The sequence below is a fragment of the Cyclopterus lumpus genome, chromosome 9 (genome assembly GCF_009769545.1).
Source record: "Cyclopterus lumpus isolate fCycLum1 chromosome 9, fCycLum1.pri, whole genome shotgun sequence".
Lineage (NCBI taxonomy): Eukaryota > Metazoa > Chordata > Actinopteri > Perciformes > Cyclopteridae > Cyclopterus > Cyclopterus lumpus.
In genome coordinates this window covers 5,708,958-5,724,275 of record NC_046974.1, presented here as the reverse complement: position 1 = coordinate 5,724,275, position 15,318 = coordinate 5,708,958, and the positions used below count along the sequence as shown (strand labels likewise).

The 15,318-nt window shown below is 47.5% G+C and overlaps 1 protein-coding gene across 1 annotated transcript; it reads left to right on the top strand.

Annotated features, from left to right (window-relative positions):
• Positions 1-8,091: 8,091 nt before the first annotated feature.
• On the top strand, positions 8,092-10,615 carry xbp1 (X-box binding protein 1). The gene is given in 6 exon segments (XM_034542053.1): positions 8,092-8,446; positions 8,993-9,089; positions 9,270-9,386; positions 9,531-9,611; positions 9,614-9,697; positions 9,819-10,615. Coding segments are annotated over 6 exon segments (1,215 nt in total). The 5' UTR covers positions 8,092-8,222; the 3' UTR covers positions 10,431-10,615.
• Positions 10,616-15,318: the final 4,703 nt, after the last annotated feature.

Here is a 15,318-nt window from a genome sequence, read left to right as displayed (position 1 = left end):
TTCTCTCGTGTGGTCAGGTGGTTCTCTTGTGTGGTCAGGTGGTTCTCTCATGTGGTCAGGTGGTTCTCTCGTGTGGTCAGGTGGTTCTCTCTTGTGGTCAGGTGGTTCTCTCGTGTGGTCAGGTGGTTCTCTCGTGTGGTCAGGTGGTTCTCTCATGTGGTCAGGTGGTTCTCTCGTGTGGTCAGGTGGTTCTCTCGTGTGGTCAGGTGGTTCTCTCATGTGGTCAGGTGGTTCTCTCGTGTAGTCAGGTGGTTCTATTGTGTGGTCAGGTGGTTCTGGTCAGGTGGTTCTCTCATGTGGTCAGGTGGTTCTCTCGCGTGGTCAGGTGGTTCTGGTCAGGTGGTTCTCTCGCCGTGGTCAGGTGGTTCCTATCATGTGGTCAGGTGGTTCTCTCATGTGGTCAGGTGGTTCTCTCATGTGGTCAGGTGGTTCTCTCATGTGGTCAGGTGGTTCTCTCATGTGGTCAGGTGGTTCTCTCATGTGGTCAGGTGGTTCTCTCATGTGGTTTAGCTGGTTCTCTCATGTGGTCAGGTTGGTTCTGGTCAGGTGGTTCTCTCGTGTGGTCAGGTGGTCTCTCGGTGTGGTCAGGTGGTTCTCTTGTGTGGTCAGGTGGTTCTCTCATGTGGTCAGGTGGTTCTCTCGTGTGGTCAGGTGGTTCTCTCTTGTGGTCAGGTGATTCTCTCATGTGGTCAGGTGGTTCTCTCGTGTGGTCAGGTGGTTCTCTCATGTGGTCAGGTGGTTCTCTCGTGGTGGTCAGGTGGTTCTCTCGTGTGGTCAGGTGTTCTCTCTGTGCCTCAGGTGGTTCTCTCGTGTGGTCAGGTGGTTCTCTCGTGTAGTCAGGTGGTCTGGTCAGGTGGTTCTCCTCATGTGGTCAGGTGGTTCTCTCGCGTGGTCAGGTGGTTCTCTCGTGTGGTCAGGTGGTTTCTCATGTGGTCAGGTGGTTCTCTCGTGTGGTCAGGTGGTTCTCTCGCGTGGTCAGGTGGTTCTCTCGTGTGGTCAGGTGGTTCTCCTCGTGTTAGTCAGGTGGTTCTGGTCAGGTGGTTCTCCTCATGTGGTCAGGTGGTCTCTCGCGTGGTCAGGTGGTTCTCTCGTGTGGTCAGGTGGTTCTCTCATGTTGTCAGGTGGTTCTCTCGTGTGGTCAGGTGGTTCTCTCGTGTGGTCAGGTGGTTCTCTCATGTGGTCAGGTGGTCTCTCGTGTGGTCAGGTGGTTCTCTCGTGTAGTCAGGTGGTTCCTCTCGCGTGGTCAGGTGGTTCTGGTCAGGTGGTTCTCTCATGTGGTCAGGGGTTCTCTCGCGTGGTCAGGTGGTTCTCTCGTGTGGTCAGGTGGTTCTCTCGTGGGTCAGGTGGTTCTCTCGCGTGGTCAGGGGTTCTCTCGTGTGGTAGGTGGTTCTCTCGTGGTAGTCAGGTGGTTCTGGTCAGGTGGTTCTCTCATGTGGTCAGGTGGTTCCTCTCGCGTGGGTCAGGGGTTCTCTCGTGTGGTCAGGTGGTTCTCTCATGTCGGTCAGGGTGGTTCTCTCGTGTAGTCAGGTGGTTTTCTCCTCGTTGTGGTCAGGTGGTTCTCTCATGTGTCAGGTGGTTCTCTCGTGTAGTCAGGTGGTTCTGGTCAGGTGGTTACTCTCGCGTGGTCAGGTGGTTCTCTCGTGTAGTCAGGGGTTCTCTTGTGTGGTCAGGTGGTTCTGGTCAGGTGTTCTCTCATGTGGTCAAGTGGTTCTCTCGCGTGGTCAGGTGGTTCTGGTCAGGTGGTTCTCTCGCGTGGTCAGGTGGTTCTCTCATGTGGTCAGGTGGTTCTCTCATCTGGTCAGGTGGTTCTCTCATGTGGTCAGGTGGTTCTCTCGTGTGGTCAGGTGGGTTCTCTCATGTGGTCAGGTGGTTCTCTCGTGTGGTCAGGTGGTTCTCTCATGTGGTCAGGTGGTTCTCTCATCTGGTCAGGTGGTTCTCTCATGTGGTCAGGTGGTTCTCTCGTGTGGTCAGGTGGTTCTCTCGCGTGGTCAGGTGGTTCTGGTCAGGTGGTTCTATCATGTGGTCAGGTGGTTCTCTCGTGTAGTCAGGTGGTTCTCTTGTGTGGTCAGGTGGTTCTCTCGCGTGGTCAGGTGGTTCTCTCGTGTGCGCAGGATTATACCCTGCTGGTTTAATCCTTCTATGTTACCAAAGCTGTTGAAAGGGATCCCGAAACCTGAACTAAACTGAGACTTCTGATCTGGTTCATATTCATGTCGAGTCCAAACAAACTGAGGTCAGCTGGAAGTCGCCACCTTGTCTGAAAGACTGCGGGTTAATTCAAGAGGAAAGTCTATAGGCAGCACATCATTAATAATACATATATATTTAATATATAGTGTTGCACATGTGGAGAAGCTGTTCTTCAGTTCACCACAGGAGGCAGAACTGAGCAGTTTGTCATACGAAGCCTGATGTTGTGATAATAAAACATTCCTATTCTACATAAACTATAAAAACTAATGAACTATTTCAAATAATTAAATTAATGATTTCATATTTATATTAGGGTATTTATTGTCATATACAGATATGCAATGATGATTACTGAGTAACGTGCATGCTGATGGGCTTCATACAGCGTGCATAGGGCCCATCATACGGGCTCTTTCCTATACACAAAACATAAAAAAGCTAAACTCAAAAGGGCCTTTTTGTTGTCGTTGTTGTAATTCGCAGTGTCCAACACCAGAGGGCAGTATAGGACACATGACGACTGCGGTACACGGCAGACTTTCAAACAGTCCAAAAAAAAAAAAGCCAGAGTGGAAAAGGTCAAAGCCTAATATCAAGTGTTATGAACACGCTTATCTGAGTCCAACGCTCGGAAGAGGAAGTGACACGTCGTGAAGACAGATGGAAGATTAAACTTGGGTTTCATCATTTTTTCGAGAGGCCCCGGACGTCTCACTCTCTTGCCTCGGCGTTGCATCACATCACTGTTGCATCACAGTGGTTTCAAGTTGAGACCGATTCACGCATTCATGCAGTTAAACGCACACACATGATGATTTCATGCACTCTTTTCTCCTATTTTACACTGTCAAAGCGATAAACGAGCAGTGTGTGTGTGTGTGTGTGTGTGTGTGTGTGTGTGTGTGTGTGTGAGCGTGTAGAATAGACTCACACTATTCAAGGCAATATAAAAAACAAACCCACTTCAACTACATATTTGTGAGACCCTGCAGTCAAAAGATAGGGCAGCAGAATATATGGGAAAGGGAAAGGGATTACTGCACAATCTCGCCTTCCTGTGTCTGAACAGTGTTGTTGTTGCTGTTGTTGTTGTCGTTGCGATTTGTCTGCCAGTACAGTGAGAGCAGAGTAAATGTGGCCGCATTGGAACAAAAAAAAGAGCACTCTGTCAGCTCTCTGTGCCAACAAAGCGTGGCTTATCCGGGCCAACAAAGTGCTTGCAGAGACCCCCTATGAGACAACCACGGAGAGGGCCGGACAACAGGCGTTTGTCCACTGATTGCATTTAGGTGCATTTGGCTCGACCAAAGAGAGAGAGAGAGAGAGAGAGAAAAAAAATGCACGTTTTAGGGCTAAGAAATGGAGAGAAAAAAGAAAAACCAAGTGATTCTGTTGGGAGGTGGAAGGCGTGTTGCGGGCTCAAGGCCGAACAAACCCCCCCCCCCCGCCCGCTCCAGCCCGCCTTGGCCCTACAAGAACCAGCGCTTACGCCAGAGCACACACAGGCGTTAGTTTGTTTACTGTAGAAAACTCACAAAACACGCACGAGTATTTGTGTTCTTCGTTGCAAAGTGAGGGCACGTCTTTATCACATGGAAGATGCAGACGAGTTTACCGAGACAGAAGAATAGCCGGACGCACAAGTTTGAATACCACAGGGTGCAGTTATATTTATTTTTAATGCGTTACATCACAGCTATGTCCCCCATTCTGGAAGACGTAAGTGTGATTCATACGCCCTGAGATGTTTTTTGTTTTTTTGGGATTGGTCCAATTTGAATTGTGGTTTTTGGGGATCCGCCCGCTTTAATCACAGGCTCCAAGTTTGAGCTGAAGGGAGGATCCCCAACTCTGCATATGTGTGTGTGTAAGTGTGCGTGCGCACGCGCGTGTGTGTGTCTTAGCAGAGACAGTCGGTCTTCTTGGTGGAGTCGAGAAGCCGAGGGCGGACTGCACTTCGCTTTAGCTGTGCACACAATCCCTCCAAGAGCCTCCACGGACGTTTATCTGAATCCAGGATGCGTAACCAATGATTTAATGCCGACACTGCAAATAACGTTGGTCTGCTTGTCTCGCGTCACACAATATAATTACTCTTATAACACGGCAGATAGTCTCCGCACTCGTCCATTTCTATTTTTAAGAACTCATGCTCACACACCAAATTGCCGGTTGCTACACACACAAACCCTTCGGAAAAGGCGAAATTATTCTTTTGGTTAAAAAAAAAAAAAATCGCAATCTAAAACTTAATTATTATTATTATTATTATTATTATTATTATTCTACATAGACTGCAAAAACAATAATAATGACAAAATAAAATCTCTATTCAATTACATATTGAAGTTACAGCTAGTTAGCTTAGCTCAGCATGAGGACTGGAAACTGGGGGAAACAGCTAGCTTTGCTCCGTTGTTTAATCCATCCAATAACCAAATTAATAATTTTTCGGCTGTGTAAGCGACTATTTCTTGGCTTTGAGTTTGATTAAACAAACAACGTGTTACTGGTCTTTAAGGGTTCTGGTCAGCAGGTTTTGTGACCAATGGCTAGCTGTTTTCAGTCTTTGTGCTAAGCTACGCCAACCGTCTGCCAGCCGCGGCTTCCTTAAGGGACATGATAAACTAAATGTAGTTATTCGACTGGGTTTCTGTGCACGTCGTCATCCGGTGAAGATGTTTCTAATTGGTTAACCGTTGGTTTCTTTTTCAGAAATGAATAAAAGGTTTTCGAGATGCTCGAGGGCCCCCCCTCAAGGCGCCACCTTGTCGCTGCGAGTGGAGTTCGAGGTCTCGCTCGAGTATTCTCCAAATGCACTCCACATTCCTTTTAAACCGGTCAGGCGGATCGGACCTTTAACGTTTAAGAGCGCCTTGAATCTCCGTGTCTCACGCTGCATTTAGTGAGAGGTAATTGTTTGTGGCGTTACACCCATTCAAGTACATTGTGTATTTTCATTAAGCACTTACAGAGTCTGCAAGTTAATACAGCGGTATGAGTCACTTAAGTACCATTTTAAGGTATTTATACGTTACTTTTAGTCTATTTTATACTTACATATATAGATTTCAAAAGCAAATCTAGAACTTCTTAGACATTTGACAGCTTTTTTTGACAATTAGAGATTTAACTCCCAAAGTAAACAAAGCATGTACAATGAGCTCCACCTCAACCAGCTGTAACGTTAAAGTTGCTGCGAGGAACTTTCATTTTGTTGACTTTGGCGGTCCCTGTGGACAAAGGTGGTAGTGTCTCCCTTTGGAAAATCTCTCATTTTTACTGCAGAGAGTTAAATTGATACAGTTTCATAACTGGTTTAAAAAAACACAATAACTTTAAAGTACTGTTTACATGTTAACGCTTCAATGATAATAGTCCAGTAATATAATGCAGACATAAACGTTCAATTCTAAGGTAACGATTGTGATTATATACTCAAGAAAACGTAACTCATAATATTCTATTCTATAACTCTGCCAAAAGATCTCCCTAAATGCTACAAGCTAGTCATTTTAATACAATTTTGATTGCAGGACTTCTACTTGTAAAAAAAAAAAAAAGAAAAGCCCTCTGGCTATTTTGCCGAAATATCTCAAATATCTCCACCGTTGTCACACACATGCCTCTCAGGGCTCGACACATTTGGGAGGTCGCTTCACTGGCGGTAAATGTGACACTCGTCTCAGGCTCCACGGGGGATCCCCCGAACCCATCAAACCGGTCAAAAATAACTAACTGCGCTTCACCCTGTGGCCTGAGGGGAAAGCGTATATAACATCAACCACCTTCGCCTATTCGCTCGCTTGAGTGACACGAAGAAAACTTGAGGCGTGTGACCAAGTTAGAGTGTGAACTTTCATTCATTCATTCACGTTTGACCCATTTGAAAGAATTCAAACCCTGTGTCTTTTCTTTAATACCACAGGACACTGTGACACACACACACACACACAAACACACACACACACACACACACACACACACACAGTTGTAAACGGCTGCTCTCCCAATACTCAGATGTTGATTCTGCGGTGGTGGTGAAGCTCAGCAAACAGGCCGGTGTTTGCTCTCGCTCCTGTCGTTGCTCCTGTGGAGGTGAGAGACGACGGGGCCGGAGGGTCTGGACGCCCTGAACGGTTACAGGGTGGCCAAATGAAATGTGAACAAAGAGGAGTTCCAGGAAGAGAGGACTTGTGAACTTGCTTCATGTGCTTTTTGACTGTTTCTGACTGAGGGGGAGGGGGGAGGGGGGGCATCTCTATCTGAAACGATAGCTGCTCGAAGACAAAATGCAAATCCACCAGAGGAGTGTTATTGTCGGGCGACTGTGGGTCAGTGGTTAGCAGATCCGTCTTTCAATCAGGGGGTTGGTGGTTCAATCCCCGCCCTAGTCGATGTGTCCTTGAGCAAGACACTTAACCCTGTGTTGTTCCCTGTAGCTGTGTCTACAGTGTATGAATGTAACACGATTGTAAGTCGCTTTGGATAAAAGCGTCAGCTAAATAACATAACATGACATAACATGTAGTCGTAGTAGCAGTAGTAGCAGTAGCAGTAGAAGTAGTACAAAGTCTTGTTATCAAAGATGTAAACTCTATCACATCAATTGATATCATTCAACCCGCCGCTCTACATTCAATATTATAAGTCAACGGATCAATTCCGCTCCTCTTGTTGTGTTAATAGTTGAGCAACACCGTTGGTTGTTGCTGTGACCACATCCACATGTTCTTTTGTGTGTCCTGTTGTGTTATGCTGTGTGTTATGTTGTGTGTTATGTTGTGTGTTATGTTTGACTCTTTATGGGTCGAGCTGACCAGTTTCACTACACACACTTTCGAGACCTACTTTATATGAAGTTCAGATATGATTAAAAAAAATCTGAACTGAAATGTAACAGGGATGTCTTTATTTTTTTTAATTTTGCTACTGTAACAAATAAAAAACATATATATATTAATTATGTGCCTAAATGAATGAAAAAAGAGTGCATACTCTTTTTTTTATTCTGCAATATGCTAATAACAACAACATAATAATGCCGTTGAGATATTTTCGTAGAAAAATATTTTTAAAAACCTCCTTTAGTCGAGGAGAAGAAAAAAATTCCAAGAAATCATTTCACAGAAGAGGAAACACACAACTCTGCTGGGCAGGAAATATGAAACGAGGCCTTCGGGGAACGCCACCCGAGTGGTGAAGCTTGTTTTGTGTGTTTGATTAAACTCCTTCAAAGGGGAAGGAATGAGGAAATGATAACCTGCAAGACAAAGGGAAGGAAGCATGAGAAAGTCTCAACCAGGCCCAACTGTCAGCACTGGAACTTTACCAAAAAAAAAGAAAAGAATATCTCCTTTACTGAAAAAACAATGCGGTGGCATTTATGTGCTTATAGCTTCAGCTGATGTTCATCCTAAAACAAACATAAAAGGGCTGTCATTACAGGGTTGCACATTGAATTAGTGGATGAAATAAAAACGACATTATGGTTCCAGGAAACTCCAACTCAATGTTGCAGCTCCACGATCAATACAAGGGGAGCCTGTGAGGGTTAAAAACCTGATGCAACTCCTGGAAACCAGGACACACTTCAAATCCCAGTCTGAGTGTGGCTCGCGCCGGTATAATAAAATAAAATAAAATAAAATAAAATAAAATAAAATAAAATAAAATAAAATAAAATAAAATAAAATAAAATAAAATAAAATAAAATAAAATAAAATTTGTGAAATGACACATTTAAACAGAAGTCTTGATGGGAAAACTACACTTTGCAGCATTTTTTTTAGGGTAAAAACCTGATGCCAAGCACGGCGGCCAATCACAGGTCGTAAACAAGCTCGCGTCACAGCCGGCCGGCAGCCAATCGGCTGTCACCACGACAGTAGAAAAGGGACGCAGGCGCAGCCCTTCTTGTTCAACAGTTGTGAATTGCCGGCGCTCGGGCTACCAGGGAAAGAAAACCCCTCCGCAGGTGTCCTCTGAATTCAACGAGGGATAACCCCGTTATTTTTCCACCGAAAAACATGGTGGTGGTAACAGCCGGGTCCGCGGGGCCCCACAAAGTGCTCCTGATATCCGGGAAGCAGAGCGGCCTCTCCCAGGTGGGCTACAACCGGCCCATCTCCGTCATCCTGCCGCCGTCCAGCCCGGCGTCGTCGGATTCGGACTCCAACTCGTCCGCGGGGCCGCCGGTACGGAAGCGGCAGAGGCTCACGCACCTGAGCCCGGAGGAGAAAGCCCTTCGCAGGTTAGTCTCTCGCGAAACATCCCGTTATTTAACACTGTTTACGGTTATTGTTCAGCGGGGGTGGGGGGACACACGCCCAAAAATATTACCCCCCCCCCCCCACCCCCAACACACACACACACACCCTCTTTTTTTTCCCATTTAAATCGCAGCAAAACGACCCCCAAAAAAATTGCGTCACAGTTGCATCTTCTAATATCATAAGTAGGTCAAGTAAACGAGTTAATGTGCTTAAAACTGTTGCTGCGTGCCCTCTGGACTTGGGTCCGGCTCGTCTAAAACTGCTTATCTGAGTGATCGGACTGTCACAGACCAGGATCCGGGTGTCCTGGTCTGCCTGCGTGGCAGGAACATGGCTGGTGATTGCGCAGTACTGTGAACTCCAGTCGATGTCAGGAAGAGGGGGGAGGGGGGGAGGAGGAGGAGGAGGGGGGCTTAGTCAGCATCACGGAAAGAATGTGTGCTAAATTCCAGTTTTTCTTTTTTCTCCCCCCCCCCCCCCCCCCTCTCTCCTCCCCTCCTTCCCTCTCTCCTCGCCTCCTCAAGGAAACTCAAAAACAGAGTCGCCGCTCAGACAGCCAGAGACAGGAAAAAGGCCAAAATGGGGGAGCTGGAACAGCAAGTCCTGGAATTGGAACTGGAGGTAATTATTATAGATAATGTTTTTTTTTTTTTAATGATAAGAAGTGGAGGTTGGCACGCAGGGCCTCATTCAACACCCCCCCACCTTCACATAGATGGTTTGTGTCCTTCATGCATCACTTCCCCCATAAGCCGTTTCAGGTATAAAACATCTGGGTGTTTTTTTTTTTGTGTCCCGCAGAACCAAAAACTTCACATTGAAAACCGGCTACTTCGGGAAAAATCAAGTGGCCTACTGACAGAAAATGAGGAACTGAGACAGAGACTTGGGCTGGACACCCTCGACTCAAAAGAGGAGGTACGTTTGCAATGCCGACCCCAGGTGGGGGTTCGCGGGGGGTTGGAGTGGTCGCCTTGTGGTGGTGAATGTCGGGATCTTTTTGAGTGCCGCCATCTTGATTCCCGTTCTTTTTTTCTTTTTTTTCTTCTTCCCCCGTCACAGGTTCAGTGTTTGTTGTCCACCGTGAACGACGCAGGTTTGGGGATCGGGTCTTCTGAGTCCGCAGCACTCAGGCTACGTGTGCCTCCGCAGCAGGTGCAGGCCCAGCAGTCCCCAAATCTGAAGACTTCTCAATGGATACAGATGATTCTGACACTTCAGACAATGAGGTGAGTCTCCTTGGTTATGAGAAGACGTCTTGAGCTTTGCGATCCCCGTTTTCCAAAGCTCTGTAATAACCACCAGGTCAAAGGTTACTGGGCTAAACCCATCTCCCATTCTTTCCCCCAGTCTGATTTGCTCATGGGCATTCTGGACATCCTTGACCCAGAGCTGTTCCTCAAGTCCTGTGAACAGGAGTGCCAGGAGCCGCAGGTGCTGCTGGTCGGAGGGGGGGACGCAGTACCTGCCGCCACACCTGCGCCTCTGGGGGCCCCACCAGTTAAGCTGGAGGCCCTTAATGAACTGATCCACTTTGACCACATCTACACGAAGCCCGTGGAGGAGGTGGGCGGCGGTCAGTGCGACGGCTGGGAGAGCGACACGGAGGACGAGGAGGAGGAGGAAGAAGAAGAAAAGAAGAGCGACGAGGCCTCGTTCCCCCTCGGCGTCAGCGGCGACGACGACGTGGTGGTCGAGGAGGAGACGGTCTGCGTCAAAGACGAGCCGGAGGAGGTGGTCATCCCCGTCTGTGACGCTCACAGTGCACTGGATGACTTTTTCTCCGGAGTCTCCCCCGCGGCCCTCAGCGGCCTGGACAAGGAAGCCTGCCTGGCGGACACCTACAGCGACTCTGGATACGAGGGGTCCCCTTCCCCTTTCAGCGACATGTCCTCGCCCCTGTGCTCCGAGAGCACCTGGGACGACATGTTTGCCAACGAACTCTTCCCCCAGCTTATTTGAATCAACCACCCGGCCCCAATAAGTTATAATATATATATATATATAAAAGATATACACGTATGAGAGCTCATGTGTAGTGTTTCAACAACTGCAGATGAGCACACAACGCTCTATGGTAACCTAGGACTCCACTGAGTAATATATATATATATATATATATATATATATATATATATATATATATATATAGGCTAAAGTTAAGCACATAATCTCCTCTTTTTCTTTTTTTATTACAGCAGGTCTGTATCATTGGCGACGCTGCATTGACTTGTGGGAGATGGAGTTCATGACAAGCTTATTTTGGCACCAATTAATTATCGCAGAGGATTTTAAGATTAATAGCAAATCTTTCGCCCGACGTGCCGGGTGGAGTCCAGTATTTCTGTAAATGAATATATAGGGAGGGAGGGAGGAGGAGGTGGCCGACCATTTAAATATAACCTTTTTATTTATTTGTATTCTGCTTCGGAGTCGCTGTATGTCCACGTGTAAAAGACGCCTTTCTTCTAATTTGTTGTCGCTCTCCATGTAGTCTTAATTACTGCATTAAAAAACTTTTTTTGCATTGCATCTGGTTCTCTTGGTTTCAGTCATTGCAGGTTGCTCGTGAAATGAAAAGTGGCGTTATGACTTGTTGTAGTAGTAGATCAACAAATTAGGGCCACAAACCCAAACTGTGGACCGAGCCATTGATTTTAAAAAAGGTTAATTTACAGATGAGTCATCTTTCCGCTTCCAGAGATTTTATAAAACAAAAACAACAAAAAAAAAGATTATATAGTCTTCACACTTTAAATATCGGGAGTTTTAAATCATGCAATTAGATTGTTGAACGTTTACTGTGCTCTTAGTGTCGTATGAATATAGTATAAACTCTCTATGTAATCAGTACGCAACACTTCCAATGTGGCCCGGGAGGTTGAGTCTTTACGTGAGTGTGGGGTATCGTTGGCATTGTTTGGCCTTGGTGTGAAGAGGAGGGGGGGAGGAGGGGGGGGGGGGGGGTCACACCTTGTCCCTAGGGCCGTTGTTCTAATCACAAGGAGGTTTGATCCTCCCGGACCTTTTAGAGGAGACAGGTGGCCCCCCCCCTTGAAGTCCCCCGAAGGCTGTGATTAGTCCCCTTGTTGACTAGAATCTGGTCTTCACATACAACACTGATGTAATCGATCCGCCCCCCCCCCCCTCTCTCCCCCCCCCTTCCCACCCCCCCCCCCCCCCCCCCCCCCCCCCACTACCCAGACCACAAAGCTTTGTATTAACGATGTCATCCATTATGTCTCATGACTTCTCTGGAAGAGGCCCTTTTTTACTTTTAAACGGGGAAAACCAAAACAAATTGTCAACTCGGCTATTTCGCTGCCATGTGACCTCCATTTTGTTTTTCGTGCGGTGGGTTCCAAAGGAGAACCGCAAGGAGTGTGTTTGACGTCGAGGCCCCGATAAGCGCGTGGTTTGGACTACTTCCTGTCTCGGTAGGTCGAAAACCACAGCAAATGACCAAACCGGCCTTTCGGCTGTGGAGCCGAAAACTGAAACATCTGCTGAATCAGAAGTAGACCGTGGTTTAGGGACTCTTTTCGGTTTCTACTCGGTGTGTGTGTGTGTATTATTATTTTTTATTTTAGTTCAGTTAAGAGCACCCTTTTCTTTGTCGTATGTCGCTTCTTTGCTCAACGTTTGTGTCACTTTTTAATATATTTTAAATGTTTTTTAATTGTCTGTCCAAGTGAAACACTTTGCAAGCTTTTTGTTTTGAAAAGTGCTGTATGAAGCAAGTTTGTTTAACATTATTATTTAGGATTTCTTTTAAATATTAGATATTGGAACAGCCCAAAAACCCTCGAGACGAAGCCCTTTTTCCTCACGATCGCTGGAGGATTTGGGAGGTTTTGAATTCCCCTTAAAGCACACAAGGTTTCCTTTACAGCTGTTCAGAAACTCAACACAGAAACTGACATTCAAATCACCACAAATGGTGATTTGAATGTCAGTGGGTGCATGTCTGCAAAAAAATGTCGACTTTAATATTCATGTACGTTCGACTAAAGTGCCAAAAGGACTTATTAAAACAAAAAAGTCCCCCCAGAACTGACTCAACGGCATCCGTGGAAATCGAATGGCGCAACTTGGATCCACTTCTGGTGCGTGACTCGGGTCATCCGGGGTGAGGTCGGCGGCTCAGGGGCCCCCGACGACATCCCATAATGACCACGCAGATCTCTTTGAACTCCAAATACCGACGTCACTCAACGGCGACTGTGACGACGTCAACTTGCAATACTGTTGATGTTTTTGTTACAGGTTTTTCTTTTTTTTTTTGGGGGGGGGGGGGGGGGGGCTAAAATATGACTCACTCAAGACCTAATGTATTTAAAAAAAAATAACAAAGGCATTTGATATCGGAATAAGAGTAAACGATTTGACACCGGTGGGGGCGTAATACACGACATGAAAATGTATGCCCGCAAATATTACTATTATGTCTAGGGCTTTTATTGTGAAAGGTAAGAAGGAGTGCATGCGATCTGTGAGCTGATCGCATGCACACACACACACACACACACACACACCAACTCAACCGACGCCTCTACTCACTATTATTATTATTAATTGGTATTATTCGTGATGTGTGTATTCACGATGACAAAAAAACCAACAGTTTAAAAAACGGCGTGTGGCCTTTGCACAACAATTGACCCCCCCCCCCCCCCCCCCCCCCCCCCCCCCCCCCCCCCCCCCCCCCCCCCCCCCCCCCCCCCCCCCCCCCCCCCCCCCCCCCCCCCCCCCCCCCCCCCCACCCCCCCCCCCCCCCCCCCCCCCCCCCCCCCCCCCCCCCCCCCCCCCCCCCCCCCCCCCCCCCCCCTCCTGATAAAGACGGGCTCCAGTGTGCTCCTATAAACCAGGATGAAACCAACCCGGTGTCAAAGCTCACGCTCAAATTAGAACCAGATCGGTCGCACCAATATGACACGCGGCGTCGCCGATGCACGGATCTGGATAAACCTCTCCGCAGATCTCCAGTTACTTTGCTCAGCAGGATTATAACGAGGATTTGCTGAACAGGCGGGCGGCTGCCACCTCAATGCAGACACGGCTTTCACAGCTCCTCGGTCTCACCGGGGGGGGGGGGAGGAACGTGTCAAAACCTGCGACAACAACAACAACAACAACAACAAGAAAAGAAAAGAGGGCCGCCCGGTCAAACGGGATTCCAAAGCGAGTCGGGGTGTAAAGCGAACGAGAGGTCGGTGGTTGCCATGTGACGGCTTCCTCAGGTTGATGGTGTGGCTGGATGGGGGAGGGGGGGTTACAGGCTCGAGGTGCTGAGTGACTCGGCGATCAGTCACCTGACCCGGAGGAGGAATGTGACTCGGCGACCCCACATTCGGCCTTCTTTATTAAAAGGCCCGGGGCCCGGCTGATCACAAGCTGGGGAGGGGAGGGGAGGGAGAGGGAGGGGAGGGAGAGGGAGGGGGGGGGGGGGGTATGTAGGGCACTTTATCAATAATTCAGCTGGAGGGGGGAAAAAGTGAGACATCGACCCCCGTCGCTGGCAACAAAAACAACATCTGTCCGATCTCTGCTGCACTCGATGACGTCTAAAGAAATGTGTTACGCATTAAAAAAAAACGTCAACCTCGCTCACAATAAAAAAAGAGGGCGTGTTTTCTGCTCCCGTTGCTCGTTCACGTCCGGTTGTTTTTTTTCTCGGTCCAACGTTCCTAACGACGTTTTTTTGCACGAGGGCGTCGATCGTCACGTCTCGTATCGTCGTCGTCGTCATCATCATCATCATCATCATCATCATCATCATCATCATCATCATTCCCCGTTTGGAATTTCACCATTCGGGTGTTTTCATCAGGACCAACCGGCGCTGTCGGAGACGATAAACGCCCCCGTTCGCTGTCACAGTTTGGACTGCGAAAGTCGCGATAGTGAACAGGTGTTAACAAGAGTCAACAAGGGGGGGTGGGGGGGTGGGTGGGGGGGTCTCCAGGTATTTGTTTGCAAAAGCACTTGACGAATTGACCATGTGACCCGATGTTGGACTGAATGAAAAGCCAGAGGAGCAGAAATGGACCCAATCCATCCAGTAGATGTATTATATGGATATTATAATAATGTTCTCAGCAGATCCCTTCGCACCAGCTAAAAAATTATCTTCCCTGAAAAAAAAACTTAAAAACATTTACCTGAAGGCAAATCTTTTATTTCTGAAAAAATGCAAGCACTTCACGTTCACCGCAAAAAAAGATGGCCGCCGCATGTGAACTCTATAAGCAAAAACGCCACGCGGCTATTTTGGTCACTTTGAACCCCGGACTTCATGACATCTGTCAATGTGACATATGAAAGAGAGAGAGAGAGAGATAGCCGGACACAATATTTTGGTTAGAAGATGTCGAATGTGTGCGCATGACTTTGAGAACAGCCCCCCCCCCCCCCCCTTTCCCCCGTTGTGAGATAAGAGAGTGTCTACATGTGCAAAGTGCCAGCTGTTTATCAGCAGGACAAAGGGCTCACCGAGGGAACACGCAACGAGACCCAATAAAGGAACTGATTAAAAACAAAAAGCCCTCACAGCTTTTATTACAGCTTTTACATTCGACATATATTAATATCTCACGTCTCAAGTTGAAAGTTCATTTCACGACAACATTCTTTCACACTTTTTAACGTAATCGTTCGGAGGCTTCGTGGTTGCGCAACGTTTTCACCGCTGAGCAAACACTTTCGCACTCTCGCAGCCAAATTCACTTTCATAACTACACAAGCACGGGGACGAAGGCTGCCGCTGGTAAACTGGAGAGTAAATATTGAATTTTCCTGCAGGCCGTTGCGCTTTTAGATATGATGTGGCGGAAAGGACACGGGGGGATGG